Raw genomic sequence first — 21435 nt, 5'->3', positions numbered from 1 at the left:
GGTTGTTTTGTGGCACTAATGTGATTTGGGGGCATTGCTTGGCTTAGATTGAATAGTAGACTGTGTAGTGTCTTTCTAACATACATTGTGTACAGTTGTATTTTCATTTCTCCTCCCTGCTGGGACAGAAAGTCCCTCACTAACTTGCTCACGGATGGGGTTTAGACAGGAGCAGGATTGCTGCTGGAATGAGGCCCAGTTGGGCGTGGCTTTCCGGTTCTCCCGGAGAGGAACTTGTACGTCATTATGCCCATATAAGGTCAGGGGACTTCCTCCACAGGACGATCATAACAGCAGTCCGGCGTTTAATATAGGTTATAATTCATTCTCATGGATTCAACCCCAGTCTGTAGCTGGACTGATCTGTATTTAATGTAAGACAGGTTGGTTTAGATGATCTTAAACTAATAATGGCGCTTTATTGAAGGTGTAACAACATGGATCAATGAATTAAAAGAGCTTTTAGGTCCAACAGAGTAGCTCGCCTTTTTGCTTATGCAACAACCACTTATTCAACCTGTAAACGCGCACACAGACGTATGAATAAAGTGCGCTCTTCTATTTCTGACACCGGTCTCCGCTGCGATCCCTCCTCGGTGCTCTCTCTTGCCTACAGGCTTGTTTACAGTCGCCTCTTCCCGGCATTAGCGTCACTTGACGTCTCACGCGGTGGGCGTTGCGAACGAGCTGCCTGGCCAATCACAGCGCTGCACCGCTCTGGTGCCCATGCCTTTATAAAAAGCCACGCATGGGTTTGTCTGAACACACCTCAACAAGCACCCAAGAGTAAAACATCAACCAAGCTAACAGGAGCTCCAAGTTGTAACTTTTCCTTCACGGGACACAGAAGAAACAGAAACCGGACTCTGGAAAAAGACTTTATTCACTGACACCGAGTTTTTGTTGGACCTTGGACTTCCACTCTTTCTCCTGTTGGAGTGATTTTTAATTCATTTTGATTTGGGACACTGTTGAGAGAGACGCCGAGTGCCTCAGTTGATGCTTGTCACTGCTGACTCTGACATTTGTTGATTATAAGGAGACTGTGTTTCTTTAAGCAGCTGGTAAGCTCACTTTTCCTACGACTTTCATGTCTACAAAGATGGAACAGCCTTTTTATCATGACGACTCTTTTCTGGCTTACGGCCACTCAGATGCAGCAATGCACGACTACAAACTGCTAAAGCAGAATATGAATTTGAACTTGACAGAGCCCTACCGCAACCTGAAATCCCAGCTGAGAGCCGAGACAGACCTGTACCAGGGGGGGCAGCAAGACGTGGGGTCCCTGAAGCTCGCGTCCCCAGAGCTCGAGAGGCTCATCATCCAAAACAGTAACGGGGTGATCACCACTCCCACCCCGGGACAGTACTTCTACAACAGGGGCATCACCGATGAGCAGGAGGGCTTTGCGGAGGGGTTTGTGAAAGCCCTGGACGAGCTGCACAAGATGAACCAGATGCCTCCTCCTAACGTGTCCCTTGGAGCCGGTGGAGTTACGACGTGTTCGGCGGCGGCCTCTAGTGTCTTCGGCTCCGCCCTGCAGCCCGAGCCTCCCATCTACACAACACTGAGCGCCTACTGCCCGAACACGAGCCTGTCTTCCGCATCCAGCTACCCCACAGCCACCATCAGTTACTTACCACCGCACCAACAGAGCCACCCGCAGACAACGCACGGCACGCACCCATTCCAGCACTCTCTGCCCGGCTCCGGACTCCATCCGCAGCGGCTCGTCGGTCTGAAAGAGGAACCCCAGACCGTGCCGGACCTCCTCAGCAGTGACGGCTCGCCTCCAATGTCCCCGATCGACCTGGAGACCCAGGAGCGGATCAAGGCGGAGCGGAAGAGGCTGAGAAACCGGCTAGCGGCCACCAAATGCCGGAGGCGCAAGCTGGAGCGCATCGCCCGGCTGGAGGACAAGGTGAAGGGTCTGAAGAGCGACAACGCGGGGCTGTCCAGCACAGCGTCGGTGCTCCGGGATCAGGTCGCCCAGCTCAAACAGAAGGTCCTGACACACGTGAGCAGCGGCTGCCAGCTGATGCTCACAAGCAAGATGGAGGCATTTTAAACACCAGAGACTTCTTACAGACTGAAAAGTAATAACACTGGAGACATGATCTGCATGCGCAGCACTGGGATAACAGCTGGTCAGCACTGGCAGCAACACGAGCCGAGGGCTGTGTGTAGAGAACTCTTTAGGCTTTTAGGGTGAAAAGACTGATAGAAATGGTACTTCCGGATGCTGGACATCGCTCAAAGAACCATATTAGCCTGAACACCAGGGCAGCATCCAGCCTGAGCAGAAGTCTGCTCTGCTAAAGGCAGAAAATGGGAAAGATTATTGTATTTCTTTGTACTTTTGCAACTGATACGTCATGCAATGCTGCATTTATTCATTGTGTAAATTATTTGGTTTGTCCGGTTGATCCGGGCAAACTGATGATGTCCAATGTTTACACTGTCTTTTTTATTTGTGATGTGTATTTAAGTAAAGTGTCTTAAAATGAACCAGAACCTGACTTGAGTGTTTGTTTCACATGTTTTACATCCGGTCAGACACAATCATCACAAACACACCACGTGCATAAATCAGGGACATAAAGAGGAGCACAAAGCAGCTTCTTTCCTCTCATCCTGTCACCATAACAGTTACCACATCTCATATTAAGCACACTCTGTTCTCTTACGTTCCGAGCGTAGCTCACGTAGAAGGCCTTTCCTTATTACGCACGGGCATGCCCATTTACGGGCATGTTGCTGCATACTGCGTCACATGGGAGGATTTCTGGGAACCCCCGCCCAGGTAACCAGTTTCATCTATCCCTCCTTCTATTGTATCGATTAAGTCCTGCGAGTCTCATGAGGGTGGCGGAATTTCCTTTTATTATTGTGAAACTAAAGTTTGAAGCTGTCACGCACGAATGGAGCAAAGTTCAACCTTGTTATCAGGAACGCGGGTAGAAGTTGGTCCAAAGGACACCCGGAAGTAATGAAACCCACATTAGTGTAGCGTTTGTATCTTCGTTTTTTATGATTAAAGACGAGGGTTATTAAAATGAATCCATAATCACGTCCATAAATCCGCGTGGGAGCAGCCTGTCACTGCCACTCACGCGTCCAATGCATGTTGGAGGTGTCCGTATAATTGAAAGATTTGCACAAGAGGGGAAGTGACAGCGGATTCAGGAATGTCGGGGGCGTCTCAAGATGCCACGCCGCTTGGCAGAGTAAGGGGTAAAAAGGAGTGGGCGTCCAGAGCGCGCGGGAGCATCTGTGTGTATGGACGGAGATGTGCGCGCTGCCAAGGACAACATTCTGCTGGGACGCATCAGCGGCCAAATATGTGCGGCACCAGGGGCTCAAACGATGGAGGAAAGTCCCGCGTTAAGTTCATGAATGAGTCATTAGGCCCCTGTGTTACAGACAGCGGTCACTGAAGGTGTTCATGGGATCCAGACGCACAAAATAACGTAACTTTAAATTATAAAACCACTTCAAAGGAGTGAGGGAGCGAGAGCTGCGGGTTTCACCTCAACGTGTTTTGGAGAGGAAGGTTTAACCTCAGTTATCTCACACTTATTTCCATCAATAACAACTTATATTTTGTGCCATGAGCGTGGAAACAGAACCCAGAACGCCCACGCAGGTTCTCATTTTCTGAGGACGTTTATAAAGAAACCTATAGTTCAGGGGATGTACATGTTTTAGTAAGACTGAGGCTGTTTTCACCTCATTCAACAGTTTCAGATATTCATGATCAGAACAAAAACAGAACTACGGTGTTTGGATGTGAAGGCGCGGAATGTTTATTTATCATAAAATATTAATGAATGTGCATAAAGAGTCATCCGAGTCAGAGTAACATCTCCTCTGCGCTCAAAGGCGTCAAACAGCTTTCACTGCCAACTCGAGCGCGGCTCCTACTCAAAGGAAAACTTTTAAATATCACTGCTCGTTTACGCACACAGCAGGCCTACATATTACAATGCGCCACGCAGTCCAAAAAACAAGCCAATTGAAGCCATACTGGCTCTCCACACGCCTCGGCCCACAACCCACACCGAGTGTCTGTGGGAACATCTGTGATGCGAACGGTGACGTATGAAGAGCTCTGGGTGGGTTTCATTTTCCTCTCCGCGAGCCCCCTTCCCCTCCCACAGACACACACACACACACACACACCAGGCCCGGCTCTCTCGCTCGCTCTCTCTTCTGTTGTTTCTCGAGAATAACATGAATATTCCTCCCACCTCACCGCGGCCATCTGAGCCTCTCACAAAAGTTGGATCACAAGTTGCGGAATGAGTTTGACAGAGAGCTCGTTTGGCGAGAGGATGTTTTTACTCTCACGAGAGTTTGAGGGAAGTTTACTGCAGACACAAAGGACATAATTTAATCCACATTGAAGACACAACAGGACTTTGAACTTTGAAAACACAATATATCAAATCAATAGTTATGATAAAATCTCAGATAATAACAGTTATGTATCAGTGCAGCACAGTGGAGGTCATTAGTTTGGCTGTGGCATGACAAAGCTGTGACACACTGAACAGTTTGCCTGCATCTAAAGTAAACAGTAAGTTATCTTTTAAATTCTTGTATCATTAAAGGGACCAATTACACTATTAAACGTAAATGTAAACATTTGATATATTGTACAAGAGCTAGCTTAAAGCTAACTTTCTTCTGCAGTGCCTCGGTCTCTCCGGGTAAATCAGCAGGACCAGAATAGTGACAGTCAAGTCAAGTTAACTAGAATAAAGATAAATAATAAATTCATTCTTATGGCACCTTTTAGTACTTTACCTTAAAATAAATTAAACCAGACGAGGCAGAAACAGTAAGAAATGAAAGACAAGAAAACAGACGAATTAAAGTCGAAGTAAATTATACGATATAAGTAATACGTAATAAAAAAAAACACGTCTAACAACTGCAAAAGCTTTCTCAAAGAGAATACTTTTAATAAGAGATGAATAACTGTGTACGTGTTGCTAAACTAACAGTGACCTATAGAAGAGTGTTCAGTGTAAACCTGTGCGTCACAGTGTAGCTTGGAGGGTTTGTTGGGTCACAGCGCCATCTTGTGGCAGAACACGAGAACAGCTGAAATCATGACCAACAACCGAGAGAGATTTAGCGCCAATAATAACTGTCCTACATTCAAACCCCCCCCCCCCCCCCCCCCCCCCCACACACACACACACTAACACAATACAGGGGACATTTTTGTTTCTAAATGAAGATGTATTATTAAAATGACTCACCCCAGGAAACATCAGACTTTATTGGCCTGCAGGACATTTATTATTCTGTTGAAGTAGATAAACAGGGATAGCAGGTGGTCAGGGTAGAAAACTGGTTTCAAATGCCTTTATTACATCAGGACATCTCTCATAACAAACATCAATGTCACAGAAGTAAAGTGACCAGTTTCGACCCTCAGGAAGAGTCATGTATTTATCTTAGACATGTAACTTACCTGTACCTGCAGCAGCAGTTAAACCTCTAATTATATCTCCTGTTAAACATTCCTCATTAGGTACAAGATGAGCCCTGTGCAGCCCTGTGCAGCCTTTATATAAGTGTGTTTTTACTGTGCAGAGATGAGCGAAGGTATTAAAGCAGCTCTCTATACTCATCCCCATATACTGAGAGAGCTGCCTTTATTTATTATTAAAGCAAATCTGTCTGTATGCACGGTTTTAAGGATTAGAGTACAGTCCGGATTTCGTTTGAGTTTCTGACTGTGAAATGAAAATGTATTTAAATGATGAATGATGGGGAGGAGAGGCCGGTCAGGAAAGTGGAAAAGAAGAGAGTAGACTGACTTTGATGGGAGATCATATATTTATTTCAGTAATGGGAAAAAATGAGGAAGAGCCAAAAGATGCAGTCCCTCGAGTAGCCACTAGAGGCTGGCTCCAAAAGTGAGTTAATCCCCATTAGGCCCCATGTTGAAATGTCCAATTTTACAGCTGAATGAGAAGACATTCAAGGTTTCTTAAGTAGCCGCACGAAACTCCAAGTCTTGCTAACCTGGTTTGTTACATTCACCCTTTGCAGGAGACGCTGTGGTTAGCCTTGAGCATTGACTTCCCACCACTCACTCCTCAAGCTTGAACCTCTAGTCCAAATATGGTCACTTCCTGCTCCAAAAAAATGGCAGCTGTGATGCCAAACTTGAGGCCTTCAAACAGGGGTCCAAAAACCAATGGGTGCATCAAGGTGGCTGCGTCCATTTGTCTGTGGTTGAGGATAAGGTTTGGTTTCACCATCATGAAGTTTTAATGGCTCTATTAGTCGTTGTACTTTTGATATTTTAAAGGAAGTCAAAGGAAGGTCCTGAATAAGAAACTTCAGATGCTGTGGAGGGTCTTGTTCTTTTAAATATAACAGCTCCTAAGTAATACAGTCTGCTGTGTTTTCTGGGACATGACGTAGACACCAAAGGCAACATTTATTAACATCAGATGTTCTCTGCGTGTGAGAGTAAATGAGTGAAAGAAAGAAAGGTCACATTTTGGCCTTGCAGTGACAAATTAAAAAGACCTTATCTCATTTGTTCGTCAGCTTGTGTCAGACATCGGCCTTGTGAAAACGTCTGAAGTGAAACTGAAACAAATTAAAAAGATAAGCTCGTCTCATTTATGCTGCAGACTCACAATCCTCAGCTGAAATGTGCATCCTTTGTGATCCTCTCCGCTCGGCTCTGCCATCTGTATTCTGTGATTATGACTTTCACATTATTAGCTTACAGCATCGAGTATATCATCAGGACTCTACAGAAAGAGCTGCAGAGGATTAAAGCAACCACACGCAGTCGCACTGAGCCTCTCCGTCTGCCCTTCTGACAGAAGAACGTCAAGTGGTGTGTGGTACTATCATCATGATGATACACCTGCAGAGGGCTCCCACTGTTTCTCTCATCTTATTGTGTCAAATCTGTGTTTTAATCACTTTTAAGGAGATAAAAAAAACAGGCGCCGGTTAAGCTCAGTGGTTAAATCAGCAGCCCCGGGCTCGACTCCCACCCTCGGCCCTTTGACACTCGTCCAGCCACTTCCACTTTCACGTACCGCACACGAGCTGTGACCTAACCCAGGGGCCACGGCCCTCGAAGGATGCGGTCCACGGAAGATGCGTCATTCGTAGCCTGTGTAGATAGTTAAAGCTGAACTGAGATGAGACGGTTTGCCTCACCAGCTGTTCCCACCCCTACCCTTACCAAATGCTGCTCCTGTCACCTAGCAACAGGTAGCTAGCGGGCTTACTAGCTAGTATAACTAACGTCGATTAACTTAAGCTATTACTTTAAAGAAAAGCACGCAATGCATCTCAATTTACGTTGGGCCGGGAAGGATGCACCTGATGGACCTTTGTAGCAAAAGAAAAGAGCCTTTGACGCGGCAGCTGCGACGCAATCGGCCTTCAAATACGTCCTTCAAAGGGTGCGGCCCCAGGATTGGGACACAGCTACAAACTGTGTAAAAAGATGGCCGACATGACAGCTCCCCAAAGTGAGTCCAAACCCTCTCTATCGCCCCCTGCTGACTGGCTGCAGTATAGCTCATAAAGCCCGCCTCCTCCATGTTAACAGATGGGACATGAGTCAAACTATAAAATCAAAATACATTTTTCTCACACATGGTTTCTGTCATTATAGTTAGTTCTTATCATGCTGATTTATGTCCAATTGTTAATTTTTCTGACACTTTTAATTAGCTATTTGATGCTATAAAAAGGGGGTGTGGCCTCATGATTGACAGCTCTGTTGACAAATGGGTCTCCTGCAGCGTTCTGTTCCCGAGTAGCAGAGTAGAGGAGGAACGGCGAGAGGAGACGTAACGAACACTAACACTACAGTCATTGAACTTTCCATAAGCGTGAATATCTGCTTCAGACCGACACAAGAAGCTGGAGATGAAAACAGACTTAACTTAGAAGGATGACGAAAGTCTCAGGACACATTTAGAAAGGACGTCTTTATTGAGAATGAAAAGCACAGAAACACCAATTTTAACAACCATAAATCAGACGAATCAGTTTCCCTTTTTATACAAAACATTTACGTCTAACAGCCTCACTCCAGAAATACACCATGTAATTATAAAAGAAACAGTATTAATGGAATATGTGGTCAAACTACCAAAACAACCTCCGCTGGTGTGAATGCTGTTATTACCATAGCACATCCTTTACGCTCATCTCTGTTAGAAAGCCTAATTTACATTCACTATTATCAATACTGCGATATCATACACCCTATGGGGTGTAGTTTGCACGACCGGCATCACAACAGTAAGATCTGTATTCAACAACTGACTAATGCATATATTAAAGAGGATGATTGGGAGGAGCAGCAGGAGAGAGAAGCACTGGTACAGGTTTACTGTCAGGTAAAGTCCTCTGGTTAACGTTTGATTCATGCACAGGGAGCATCTTCCCCTAGTTGACTTTCAATCAAAGATTTGTGCAGCCATTATGAAATTTAATAAGTATATTTATCATTGAGGTCAGAGCCCTTACAGAACCTTAAAATATTCTTAGATTTAAAGGGGAAACTCCTGAATTCTTCAACGTGGCTCCTTGTTTTGTATGTTTACGTTTGTAAATGACCAGCAGGCTAAACTGTTTTTGGAGTTACTCCTGCAGACGGCTTCAGCTGGCAGCAGCGACACAGCTGTAATGGCTTCTAATGTAATCCTTTGGGGCAATTACATGTGAGCAACTTAAGTCCACTAAAAGCTCTTGTTTGGCTACCGACAGGCTCAGGTTGTTATTTTGAGTGTGAGACAAAATGAAGAGAAGATCCCTATTTAGCCAGGAAGTAAACTCTCGCTAAAGAGGAACTAAAGAGGAACAGAAGAGGACGGTAAAAACAAACCTAGTAGCCATTTAAAAACCTAAACTTCTAAAAATAGAGCCAAGGTTGAAAAACACAGGCATACCCCTTTAAGTGTCTCACACAGTTGAAGCCTCTTAAAAGTTTTTATTTCAAGTTGTTTAAGTTGTTTAAGTTAATCAGCAGGTTATAACTGGAGGTGTTACGAGCTACTTTGCTGCATTATTGTTTAAAACCAGATTCAGATTATCTGCAGAATGTGATGATAATGAAGATAAGAGATCGGTTTGTGTGCTAAGGTTAGTCAGAGGAGCGAGGTAACAACTCCTTATCAAGAGATAGATTCTTGTATATTATGATCTAGATGATTATCTCTACATATATTACCCTCTCTCTCTGCTCTCTACAGGCCGCTTCCGCTCCCCTCCACGTCATCCACCACGATCGAGCGTTTACGCAGCACAGAGTTCCCCTTCCTGACGCTCCGGGCCGGCAGGGGCAGCTTGGTCTGGCACGGGGCTCTGTACTGAGGCAGGCCGGTCTTGGTGGTGTCGAGCTCCTCGGGGTCGTCCTGCTGGGCTCTGAGGGCGGCGATCACGTCTTTGTCCGTGGGGCTCAGGGTCAGGCAGCCGCAGGGGCGGCCGCCGCCCTCCGCTCCTGTCTCTCCCACCTCCTCCGTCTCATCCTCTACTGTCATGAAGGCGTCCCCCCACAGGCTCTCGCAGAGGTCCCTGCCGTGCTGGTACATCTGTGCACACACAAAAACACACACACAGAATATTTACTGGAAGAGGAGAGACATTCACCTCCTCTGACGAACTTATTTTGTCCTTCAAAATGCACCAAAAGTATCAAAGCTGGAAGTGATTCAGAATTGTTTCTTCCAAGGTCCAACTGGTTACACATTTGACATTTTATGTCGACTTGATGACAAAAGAAAAAATGTAAAATTCCTTTATCATCACTTTTAGTACATGATGACCTCGTGGCTAACAAAACTCTCAGGTCATCCACCTGAGCAGGTCTCTGAGGTTATCTGAGTGGATATTAAAGGCCTTCCATCGTTTAAAAAAAAGCATCGGATTTTATAGGTTTGTAACGTGTTTTAACATCAAAGTAAGTGGAAGCTAAAGCTGCTACACTAAATATATTTCCCACTGAAGTTTAGTATCAAGTAGCAGAAATTTCAAATGTTTAAAAGCCTGCATTCTTTGTAATAGCCAGCAGGGTGCCACTGAATGATGAGAGAATAATTAAAGGAGAAGCAATAATATTTGAAATTGGTGCCATAGCTGTGGAGAAACTGGTATTGCAGTGAATCAGTATTTGCACGGCTTTTCTTGCAACATCCACAAAGTGCAGCCGTTCTTTTCGTGTAAACATCCATCAGAATAATTGATTTTGGCCTCTCCGGGCAGCGTCGGCCTTGAAAACAAACACCCAGGTGTTAAGAGACGACCTGCAGGCACCTGGCAGCTGCTCTCCAACGCCGCTTCTGCAGCTCGTCTCACCTCGTCTCCACCAGAGCCGAGAGCAAATTACCAGACGGGATGACGACCTTGAAGCACTCACGCTGGTATCTCCTTACAGTAGGAGGATGATGCTGTCACAGAGCAGGGGAACGGATCCAAACTAAGCGGCTCCAGCACCTTCGGTTTCTATCTGACAGCTAATTCATCACCGCGCTGCGTCTTTATGAAGTTACATTCTGAGGAAAACTCCAACTTACTGCTGACACAAGCGCTTCGTTTTCTCAGAGCGTGGAAAATGATGCTCCTCGCTAATAAGACGCGTATGAGGATTAGACGGTGTATTGCTCAACGCTGCAAAAAACAAATCACTATTCAACTTTTAAGCTGTTTAACTGTGATGATTCCAGACACACACTCTTAGAAAAGGTAATTAGTGAAGTTTAGTGACACACATGCAGCTTTTTCCCGTGTTAAAGCTCCCGTCCTGCCCGCAGTGACAGCCTCATACAGCGTGCTGCCAAGTCACCGCTGTGTCTCCTGCTATAGCTCACTTTGTCCCCGACTTCGCTTCCACTTTATCCCCCTGATGCTTTTTTTCCTCCTCTTATTTATTGCTGCACTCTTTGTTTGTAAATCTCTTCTTTTTCTCCTTTGTAGCATCTTCCTCTCTCTCCACCCCCCCCCCCCCCAACCCGACGTCTGCCTCCTTTCATCCTCCTGTCTGTTGGGGGATTAAAAACTGAGTCACACAGGGCGCCGAGAGAAGAAAAAACTGTAATATATTTACCGTGTAAGGACAAAGAGGATTTCTCTCCACTACACACTGTATACCCTCTGTCTGACACTGAGGTGTTATCTCAGCGACCACATAATACACACAGGGGTGCACACACACTCACACACATCTCTGTCCTTCCCCGGGCAGGCAGACAGCGTTAGCTGCCAAAGCTAATTCAGTACAAGCATAAGTGGCTTTAGACGACATGCTGCGATAGAATAAGTGAGATAGTGAAATTTCCCGGGGCTCTGTCCTCCATCCTTCATGTCCTTATCTTTTTCAATTCTGCCCTTCTCTGTCCGAACCCCCCCGACATCACACCTGGTGTGAAAGGAAGCAGAGAGGAGAGGGGGATTAAACCTGTGAGACGACAAAAGATGTATTTCGTCTTACAGTCGTCTCTTTGCTGGGGGGCGAGATCAGAAATATACTTTATTAAGCTTTTTTAATCCCTCTTTTCACTTAGGTTATGAGTGTATTCTGCTAAATCTTTATCCTTTGAATTTTAGTTTTTTTTAAGAGGTTAAAAGTTACGTTTGAGAGATGAGCGAAACAAACAGGAGGACGCTTCTTCAAAAAGTACATCAGACATCACCACAGCTGAAGTTTAACATACAGGCACAAAGAAAGCATCGATCTTATCCTGGTCAGGGGGCTGGAGCCGATCCCAGCTAACATCACAGAGCTGACACATAGAGACAGACCTTTCACACTCACATTCACAACTATTTTTATTTTAAAGATTTTTTGGGGGGCCTTTAATGCCTTCATTTGTGGAGAGGACAGTAGATAGAGTTGGTAAAGGGAACAGAGAGTGGGGGATGACATGAGGCAAAGGGCCGAGGGTGGGGCCGCCGATTTCACCGCTGATCTAAACCAGCACCAAACTCTACGGCACTTTTAGAGAACTTAACGAGCATGTCTTTGGACTGTGGGAGGAACCCGGAGAACATGCAAACTCCACACAGAAAGGCCCACTACGTCTGAACCAGGAAGCTTCTCTCTGTGAGGCGACAGCCACTGCACCACCGTGCAGCTCCTAAATATCTATACCCTGCAAAATGCAAATTCACAACCCCTGCGTCTCTGTACTTCTCCCCTTATAACGACAGCTAAGTGAGGATTTAATGGTCATCTTGGCTGTACCAAATTTCTAAGCTGTAACTTGTAAGCTATTAGACATTACTAAAACTATAATGTAACACCACCTGATCATTTTCCCTCCCTTAAGATCCCATTCTGGTCCACAGACTGACAGATAAATCTTATCCTTGATGTGTTCTGTGCGACGCGTCCGGCTCATCGCGGCCTCTCTCTGCAGAAATAACCTCGTTCCCACAAAACCCCAAGCAGAAAGAGTGTCTGACGCCGGGATAAGTAAGACCTTGGCGGGTAAATAATGTTACCAACGAGGACAAAGAGAGAGTGAGACAGAGTGCCAGAGGGATTTTTGCATGCAGTGGATGTGTGAGTGAGTCTGCCTATGTGTGCCTTAAAATGTATTAGCTTGTTTCTATGCAAATTGACAAATCCTGACTGTATCTTTGTGTGTAGTTATTCCACACACACCGCAGAGTGTTGTTTTTATGCATGAGGCGAACTTCTCAGGGAGTTTGGAAAGGTTTCATGAGGATTGTGAAGTAAATCTGTGCGTTTGAAAAGCTTAAAATCTCTCAGTTATTAGAGGTCTTTATGTTGCCTTCCTGAGCAGCTCGTCTGCAGCCTGAGGTGAACCAACGCGCTGTGAGCTCAGACTGAGAGGCGGCTCGCTGTGAAATCGGAGAAAACAAAATGAAGCTTTGCTGCTGTGACCTCCAAATGTGGCGAGAGGCAGGCGCTCTGAGAGGGTTGCTTCTCTGAATGTGGTGACTCATTTGTTTTGTATTCAGGAGTTGTTTAAATACACTTTGTTTCGAGAGCTACTTAAATTTATTGGAGCTTATTTGGTGCCATTAGAGGCGGCCTGCGTGAACAAGCACACAAAGCACCAGAGTACAGAGAGACACACACACAAACCTTGCATTCTCACACTCACTAAAAATCTGCCATTTCCAATCAGATGGACGGACGGACGGACGGACGGATGCTAGAGAGACGAACTCTCCTCTCCTCTTTTAAAATCACCCAGCGTGCCTCTGCCCACTGAAGCAGGACCGGACCTTTTCATGCTTCAGCCCACAGCGTCCCCCTGCTCCGTTAACCCCTCGCTTACCGCAACCTCTCTGCCAACTGCCGTCTCTACGGCGACGCAACGCGTGACCTTCTACCTGCGCCGACACATGACAACATTGAAGGTCTGTCACTGGGATTCAAACCTGTGACCACTGCTCTGCTGGCCACAAAGTGTCAGCTAAATTCAGTTAATGGTCTTGTTCATAATAAGACTGGACTTGCATGCAGGCTGTTTGGAGCACTGTGTGTATTAGGGATGGATCAAAATATCGATACGGCAATATATCATCGTCCTGACTGCCGCCAAATATCGATTTTTTAATTGACAAATATTTGGCGCTGTCGGAGAGTTAATGTGTGTTTTACCTGTGTTGATTATGTGTTACGTTTCACTCCTTTTATGGCTTAATTATCATTTCAGGTAATTCACACTTGGGCGGGGTTTGTTATTATTTGCATCTGTTCAGCTGGGTGGCAGGAAGCGGACAGAAGGTGAGTGGGTCAAGTCGTTCTGTATTGCTTTTTGTTTCAGTACGTTTGGTCATCTTTTGTTGAAAAAAATGTTAAAACTTACTTTGGATTTTGTTTTATGGAACGATACGCGTCACCGTTACAGCCCACACTGTATCACCTTAGTTGCTACAGACGCTCTAAACAGATCTCCCTGCGATTTTCACTCACAGCGTCACTGCTTCATGACTTCTCATGGTGGCGATTATGACATGAATGTGGGTAACATGAACAGAAATGAATTGGCCAAAGAAGTTATTTGTGTTGTGATATTATCGCTGTCGTGGTCCGCGTATCGTGCATCGTATTGTGAGTTACCCTCTGATCCCCCCCCCCTAGTGTGTATGTACTGTATTAAATGTTCTTGGCTCTCCCCCTTTAAGCGTGTAGAACCTACAGTGGCCTTGAAACAAGAGAAAAACACATATATAGGCCTCTCCAGAGCCCGTGTTCGGATGTCTGAACTACTGTTGAAACATTGCAGACTTAATGGAAGAGGACCGACTCGCTCTGAAGATGTAAAGGGCTCATTTCTAAGGTCTGAGAACACAGTGATTTTTATTTTCAGGTGATTTCCACTGATAAAAACATATTTATGAAGATTATTATACCTTTCTGCTAATATATTCTGTGTGTGCCAAACCTAAAGTTGTTCAGCCAGCCTCATTGTTAGAGCCAAATTAGGGTTCTTATGCAATAACACAAGTGTAATTTATCGCATGTACTGACGGTGGTCTCGGTCAGGTGTGATCCTGGAAGGACAAAAACTTTTTGACCGCTGAAGGGCGAGGTTTGTCGTCACTTTGTTTTTGGTTGCTTTTCACGGTTATGGATGGAGTCACTCCTGGGTTAGACACCTCAGTAGTGCAGAAAGAGACTGTTCTTCTTTAACACTCATGTCGGCTCAAGAAAACAACAAATCACCAAATTCGATAAAATTCATCCCCCAGGAACCACGAGTGTCTGAGTAAAACTTCATGGCAATAAATCAAATAGTTCTTCAAGTATTTTAAGTCTAAAAAAGTGCTGGACCGACAAAAACTACCATCACTGAGGCTGTGCTGCGAGTGTGACTTCTACTTCAGGCACGTAGGTTCATATCAGCATAAAAACACAACACGTAGAATAAAAGATAAAGACAACAACAGAGAAAAAACAACAACATCCCCTAAACAAACACAAGTGTAAAGCGATGTAAGCTGCCAGTCGTAGACGAGCTGCAGTAAAACCTACCTGCTGGTACTGGACACAGTTTCCAGTGCAGTTCTGTCCTCTGGGGTCTCTGGCCCAGTTACGAGCACACGTCATGTCCATCCTGCAGGCATCAAACCTGCAGACACATGGAAACCATGAACATCAAATATCTCACACGGCCGAACATCAAACTATTATTTGTGCTTCATACTTGAACTGAGGCGCCTTTTTGTGTCTCTTAGGTCACTTTTTTTGCTGAGAGTTAGATGAGAAAATGTACCCTAGTTTCATGTGTGTAGGCTCAATATGAAGTTTAGCGTAGCTTAGCATAAGGACTTGAAACAGCTATGCAAAAAACCAACAACTACCCCAACTTCTAAAGCTCCCTAATGCACACGCTACATGTCATCTGTGTGTAAAGACAACAGGCAGGTTTATTAGCTGTTATTTGCCAGACGAAGTCTTCATACAGCTCACTAACTTCCTGGAGATTATTCGTTTACATAATGCAACATAAAACAAATTTCCTTCTCAGTGTTCCTAAAAAGGTCTGAGAAAAGTCTTAAATTTCACTTGAAGAATCCTGGGGTATCCTGGGGGAGCCCTGTTTGTGTCTAAAAGCAGAAGATACCTCGACACAAAGCTGTTTGTCATTCTGCTGGGATCCTCTGAGGCGTCTATGAACCCAGACTTTGAGTTTTTGTGCCCTACTTTCAAAGAAAACTCTGATAAATGTAACCTTATCGCTTGTGTCGTACAAGTTATTTCTTGCCATAAAACACTGTCTGCTAATCTCTCTCCTGACACCATCGCAGACAGATACAGACTCTGATTTAGGTTTGCTCAGCAGTGTGTTTGGCGGCCTCACCAATCACGGCAGAAGCTGTGGCAGAGCGGCACGGCCTGGATGTACGAGCGGCGGTGAGGATGAGGCCAGCGTGCGGCGTCAGGGGAGCAGCGGTAAAAACATGACACGCGCTTCAGGAAGCCTTCACACCTGAGGAGAGAGAGGGGACCGGTTAGGACGAACATGATGAGCTTTGTTGACCCTGAAGGCTGACTCAGCACAGGCGACAACACAGAGTACTTCATATTGGTATCTTTCAGCTGATTTCTTTGGGCTGTTTTCTTCACTGTTTCCAGCCACCTGCTCTTGTTTCTATTTTTGCCACTTTGCCCTAATTCACGCCGAGGTACCTTTTAATACTTAAGGACAGGATTAACCCATTAACACAGGGATGACTCTGATCTAGACGGTGCTGCAGGCATAAATAAAGTGTAATCAATGGAAACACCGACCCACTGACACTGTTTATTCCACAGACCTGGAAAATCTTACACACGTGTGTTCATGTGTTTCACTCAATACAGCTTCAATTAAGACTTAGAAGAAAACTAATAAAATCTAACATAACTGTTTATTTTGTCTCTTGGCGGCAATGAAACGAACCTTTAAAAACTAGGGATGCATCGGCTGAACATCGGAATCGGCCGATGTTGGCCGTGTTGACAGACATCAGTCATCGGCATATAAAGTGGCATGTGTCGATGTTTTTATTATTGAACCACTTTAATTGTGCAGTAAATTTAATTGTAAGATTAAAGTGTTTATGTTTTCAGAAAGACTTTTGGCTATGTAAGCAATGAAAAATGTTCGTACTCTGGCCAGGTGATTCTAAAACAAGCTAAAGAGGCTTTTCAGGCAGTTATTCTTTCAAAAAAGATTCTTTTTATGTGAAAGAAGTTTAAATAAAAAGATGTGTTGGGAATATGAAGTGTGATGAAGGCCTGGATACATTTATTTTTTATAATTAAAGTTAATTTTGGTCCCGTTATCCAGACGAGAGCTTTAACAATTACAAAAATTAGTTATTGAAAAAAAATACCGCCATCAGTATCGGCCCTGATTTTCTCAGTCGGTGCATCACGAGTAAAAACAATATTAAAAGTTGTCTTTTTACATCTTGTTTGTTTTCCTGGCTGCCTAACAAGTTGAACTTTAATATTTAACTCCAGGGAGGTTTTTCTTGTCTGTCGGCATGGGCCGAGGAAGAACCCTTTAAATTCATGATGGGATTAAGATGGGACTCACTGACGAGCAATAATATTGACCTGACTGTGACACCAGAGTTACAAAATAGCTCATAAGACAATTTTTGATAAAACGCTGCCATGTTATTACAGTCAAAGTATTTGCACTGTGGATTTAAAATGTATGTTAGTCGTGAAATATTTGAAAAAAAAAAATAAAAGAGCTAAACTTGAAAACGCAGCAGGAAAGAACAAAACAAAGAAATGACGAGCTGTTATTTTGAACAAGTCTCAGACAGGAAGGAGCCACAGATCCAGCTCTCCTCAGTCAAACACAATTCCCATCACTAATCTGGACATACGTTGTGTTTTCGCTTTCAGAGTTGCATAGAAGTCTTTTTTTAGCTCTGCTTTAGTCTCCACCAACTCCTGACAGAGACATCGATCCCTTTAGCAGCTAAAAGCTCACTCGCTAGCATTATTTGCTAACTTGGTACACTTGGTTTTTCTGAGGATGAGCCTGGTCGGCTTGAACCAAAAGTGCAAAAGTGGATAGCCTTAAAACAACAACCAGCTCAGTTTTAGTAGAGCAGGCGCTCCATGTACAGAGGCTACAGTCCTCAACGCACTGATCAAAGGCTCGACCGGGAGTCGAGCCTCCCCCTCTTTTACCTGTCTATCTTCAGCTGTCCTACACATGACTGAATGTGAAAGTAGAAGTCAGAATCAAAAGGATATAGTGAGACTTACTTAGAGCTCAGGGTCCCACACTTGTCCCAGGGTTCGTTCTTATTGGTAACGGTGGGAACATGGGAGATATCCTGGATGTTGTCTTCTGTGCAGCAGCTATCTGTCAGCAGCAAAGACAGGAAGACTGTTCAGCCAGTCGCCAGTTAAACATACACAGACAGGTTCACAAAGAATAGCATTTCACTCTCCTCTGCAATCTGTCCCGTCTCCAGGTCTGATTCACAAAGGATATTACGCTCATGATATTCCAGCGCAAACTGTTTTGTGCATCTGATTATGGAGAAGAGCTGTCAGCATTTTGAGCTCTCATGCTGACAAGGTTCAATTCCATTCGCATATTATAGATGATACGCTTGGAGGGGAGGAGGCAGCTCTTATTCAGGTTATTATGAGGCCCAGACTCGAAAGAAGTGATGCCAGTTTCAGCGTCTGAGTAACGGCTCCAGCCCGGCACCACATATTCACTGGCAACTTTATTTGTTTGGCTGCTTAAAGGTGGAATTGTTGTCAGAAATGTAACTCTAACTGTGTGTGGCTGTTAGCGTTAGTGTTCAGGAGCTGGACCATTTTCTGCAATGAAATTTTGCCCCGTGCAATCCTCCTTTAAATTCACCCCACAGCGTTTCAAAACAAATACGCAGTCACTCACTGTCAGCGTACAGCCCACACTCCCTCAGGTGTGGCTCTGGGCTAGGCGTGGCCTTGTGCTTGCCGTCTTGAAGACACACCCCCTCCGAGCGGGCTCCACCAATCAGAGCAGCCGCAAAATAAGCGCAGATCAACAGCAGTAGGCGAGAGGTGACAGCCATGTCTACAGCCACAAACAGGTCTGGAAGAGAGATCAGCACATTGGACAGCGGCAGAGAAAACACTAATCCCTGAACCACCTGCAGAAATTCAACTACAGAACAAAGCAACACAGTTTATCCTACATGATCATGACTGTGCTATGATAATTATTGTTCTTACATTAACAAACACTCAATTTAAAATCTAATAAATTGTAAAAACAGTTTTCAAAACTATCCTCACGCCTCTTTGTATCATGAACACAGTGAGCTACAGCGTGTGAGTGAGACATCCTGCGCAGGCTGTTTATCTCCGCATGTGGTGACCCAGTATAGACAGGGTGAGCCTAATTAGGTGCGACTGAAGCACCGTGCTGAGCTGGATGACATGCGTGCTTGTTTAATCTGACGAGCAGGCTGACCGATGTGTAGCCTACATAGCACGAATTAAACAAATCTGCTGGGTATGACCACATGGTCCTAAACAGGTCAGGTGTGACCCTGATTTTAATCAACAAAAATACAAATATATACAGTAAAAACATGAATCGCACAAATACGTAAAATAGAAAATACAGAGAGCTTTGGCACATTTCTACTTCCTTACTTCAAGCTCAATTTGTACTTATTTACAAGGCTATATTTTTACTAATTTATAGAAATTTATGATTGATTGCCTTATGTTCTAAACTACAGCAGTTATATATGACGTCTCTCAGCATTACAAATAAAACATGTATTAAAAGTGAAACATTGAGAAGAAAAAACAATCAAATTCCAAACATTAATTGATAAGAAAGTCAATAAAATAAATCATTAGGCACCATATCTAAAAAATACAATATATTAAAACAAGGCTCAGGCAGTAGCCTATGTATTCTATAACCTACTTATTAATAACGTTAAAAAACTGCATTTAAATCGGTCAATGTCGCGCAGCTGTGAGAACAAACTATTAAAAAATATCAATTTTCTCTATGGAGTCTGGCGTGCTCATTAGTGAGTTTACACTGACCTCGAGGCACTTTAGTGCATTTTTGTTATCTTCTGTTGCAGCTGTGGCACGACATTTTTAATATATCCTCATATGACACAGTAGTTTTGATTTAATAGTAATGTTGCATTCGTCTAATTGTTACGACCTGTCGGATCAGGTGTTGCTTAATCTGCTCGGTGAAACTGTCAAAGATCGTCGTCTATTTTTGTTACCTGTCGGTGGGTTTAAAGATGCTCCGAGCGGATTAGTTTCCTCTGGTTTTTAAAGCTTTGTTTGTAGCTGGTTGTTTTCTCTGCCTCTCCGGTGTGTTGCTGTGGATCCAGAGTCTGTTCGCGGTGCTCGGTGTCCTCGCCGCTCCGTGTCCGTGTGTCTCTCCGTGCTGCGCGGTGATCTCTTCTGTCCAGAGGCCGCTGCTCCACTCTCTGTCACCGGTTTATATGAAGGACATTTCGGTCCCTTCCACCAGGCGGCTCACCCCCTCCCTCTGCCCCATGCTGGGAAGTCCTGTCTCTCTCCCCCTCTCTCTCTCTCTCTCCCTCCCTCCCTCCCTCTCCTGAACACACACACGCGCACGCACACACACACACACACACACACTGAAAAGACTCCCTTCTTGTTAATCTCCCATGAGATGTTTACCAAATCCTCCTTGTTGACAGCCTTCCATCCCTGTTTGTCAAGGCAATAATAAAACGCTTAAATTAAACAGATTTCTTAAACCCATAACAGAAATGTTCACCTTAATTTAAAGGGGATCATTCACAGGTGCTGCTGAGTCACACCCGTCCTCCCCCCCAGGTCAGGGCTTTTTCCACATGACAGGGTCAGAGGAGGATGAGATTTAATACTGCAGGTTCTGCTGAGGGCAGGGAACACAGTGAACTTGAGGGGGTTGAATGTTATCATAAAGATACGGTTCACTTCAGCAGTTTTTTGTATCATTTAAACAGGAGCTGGCAACCTTGACAGCAATGCCACTAAATTACATAATAGTTTAATTGTATTCCCGTCTATCACATTGTGCGTGCAAGTTCGTTTGCAGTTGCAGAAACACTTTTTTTCCAGCCTCCAAAGTCTTTAAAGTGATATCACGGTTACCTTTTTGTTTCAGATATTATTTGTTAATACTTCTCAGTTACATAATTACCCAACGAGAGAGGCTGAAGGTCACCATCTTCCTTTGTACTTCCCTTGGTCAGTGAGTTATCTTGTGGAATGAAAATAAAAATGCTCATAATGAGTCCTTGTATACGTACAAAAAGAGACTTTTAGAAAGTCCCTGCTGTCAAAAACGTGTGTTGTTGTTTACTGTTATGTGCACTATTTTTTAGCACCTGGTCCATGAGAAACAACATGTCGTTCAGCCTTGTGTTCGGATGAATGACAATAAAGTTGACTTATTTAATTTGAAATAATAATGACCGGTATAAGAATTCTTTGGTCATACAAAGACCACGTGTTGTAACATTACATTATACATCTTTGATCCCTTTATCTCCTCCTTGACATATTTTTAAACTAACATTCTGCACTTTTTCTTATGTGAAGTTTTTTTTAACACTTTACAGGGTTCTTTGGGTGATTTTGTTTGTTTGGTTTACTTGTATTTGTCTTTATAGTTGTTGTTTTCATACAAGCCATTTGCAGGTCCCACCATGCCAACACACATTCTTTTATATTTCCTCATTTGTTTGGTGTTTTGGTGTGAAACAAATAAACAAAATTAAGGTGTAATCCCTGAAACTATGTTGTTAATTCTTTAGTCGGAATGAGACCTATGAGTGTGGCCAAGCAGTGTGTTTTTCCATCGTGTTTGTGTGTTACTGCTCCTGGCTTTTAATCTCACCTCCTCTTGGACCTTGTGCAGCAGTCTAATCCCTGGCTCGGTGCAT

At 44.3% G+C, this 21435-nt stretch overlaps 2 protein-coding genes across 2 annotated transcripts; one reads left to right on the top strand and one right to left on the bottom strand.

The window, feature by feature from the left end:
• The first annotated feature begins 766 nt into the window (after positions 1 to 766).
• junbb (JunB proto-oncogene, AP-1 transcription factor subunit b) lies at positions 767 to 2511 on the top strand. Its single transcript, XM_069675990.1, has one exon. It carries the CDS (start codon positions 1091 to 1093, stop codon positions 2069 to 2071), a length of 981 nt encoding a protein of 326 aa, XP_069532091.1. The 5' UTR covers positions 767 to 1090; the 3' UTR covers positions 2072 to 2511.
• A 5467-nt stretch (positions 2512 to 7978) lies between these two features.
• On the bottom strand, positions 7979 to 20014 carry rtbdn (retbindin). Its single transcript, XM_069676115.1, has 6 exons — positions 19756 to 20014; positions 18408 to 18587; positions 17759 to 17858; positions 15846 to 15974; positions 15017 to 15113; positions 7979 to 9599 (listed from the first exon to the last, which is right to left on the bottom strand). Exons 2-6 carry the CDS (start codon positions 18565 to 18567, stop codon positions 9255 to 9257), a joined length of 831 nt encoding a protein of 276 aa, XP_069532216.1. The 5' UTR covers positions 18568 to 18587; positions 19756 to 20014; the 3' UTR covers positions 7979 to 9254.
• Positions 20015 to 21435: the final 1421 nt, after the last annotated feature.

The sequence above is a fragment of the Semicossyphus pulcher genome, unplaced genomic scaffold (genome assembly GCF_022749685.1).
Source record: "Semicossyphus pulcher isolate SPU_LCO1_2020_fin unplaced genomic scaffold, fSemPul1.0.p SCAF_25, whole genome shotgun sequence".
NCBI lineage: Eukaryota > Metazoa > Chordata > Actinopteri > Labriformes > Labridae > Semicossyphus > Semicossyphus pulcher.
Note: the sequence above shows the minus strand (reverse complement) of the source record. Positions and strands in the feature narration are given on the sequence as shown.

Bases quoted from the DNA above. Each gene is read 5' to 3' on its own strand.
- junbb (XM_069675990.1), top strand. From the start codon at position 1,091: ATGTCTACAAAGATGGAACAGCCTTTTTATCATGACGACTCTTTTCTG.
- rtbdn (XM_069676115.1), bottom strand. From the start codon at position 18,567: ATGGCTGTCACCTCTCGCCTACTGCTGTTGATCTGCGCTTATTTTGCG. The intron at 15,114-15,845 runs GTGAGGCCGCCA...ATGTGTCTGCAG, and splicing joins CACAGCTTCTGCCGTGATTG to GTTTGATGCCTGCAGGATGG. The intron at 9,600-15,016 runs GTAGGTTTTACT...GTGTGTGCACAG, and splicing joins ACTGTGTCCAGTACCAGCAG to ATGTACCAGCACGGCAGGGA.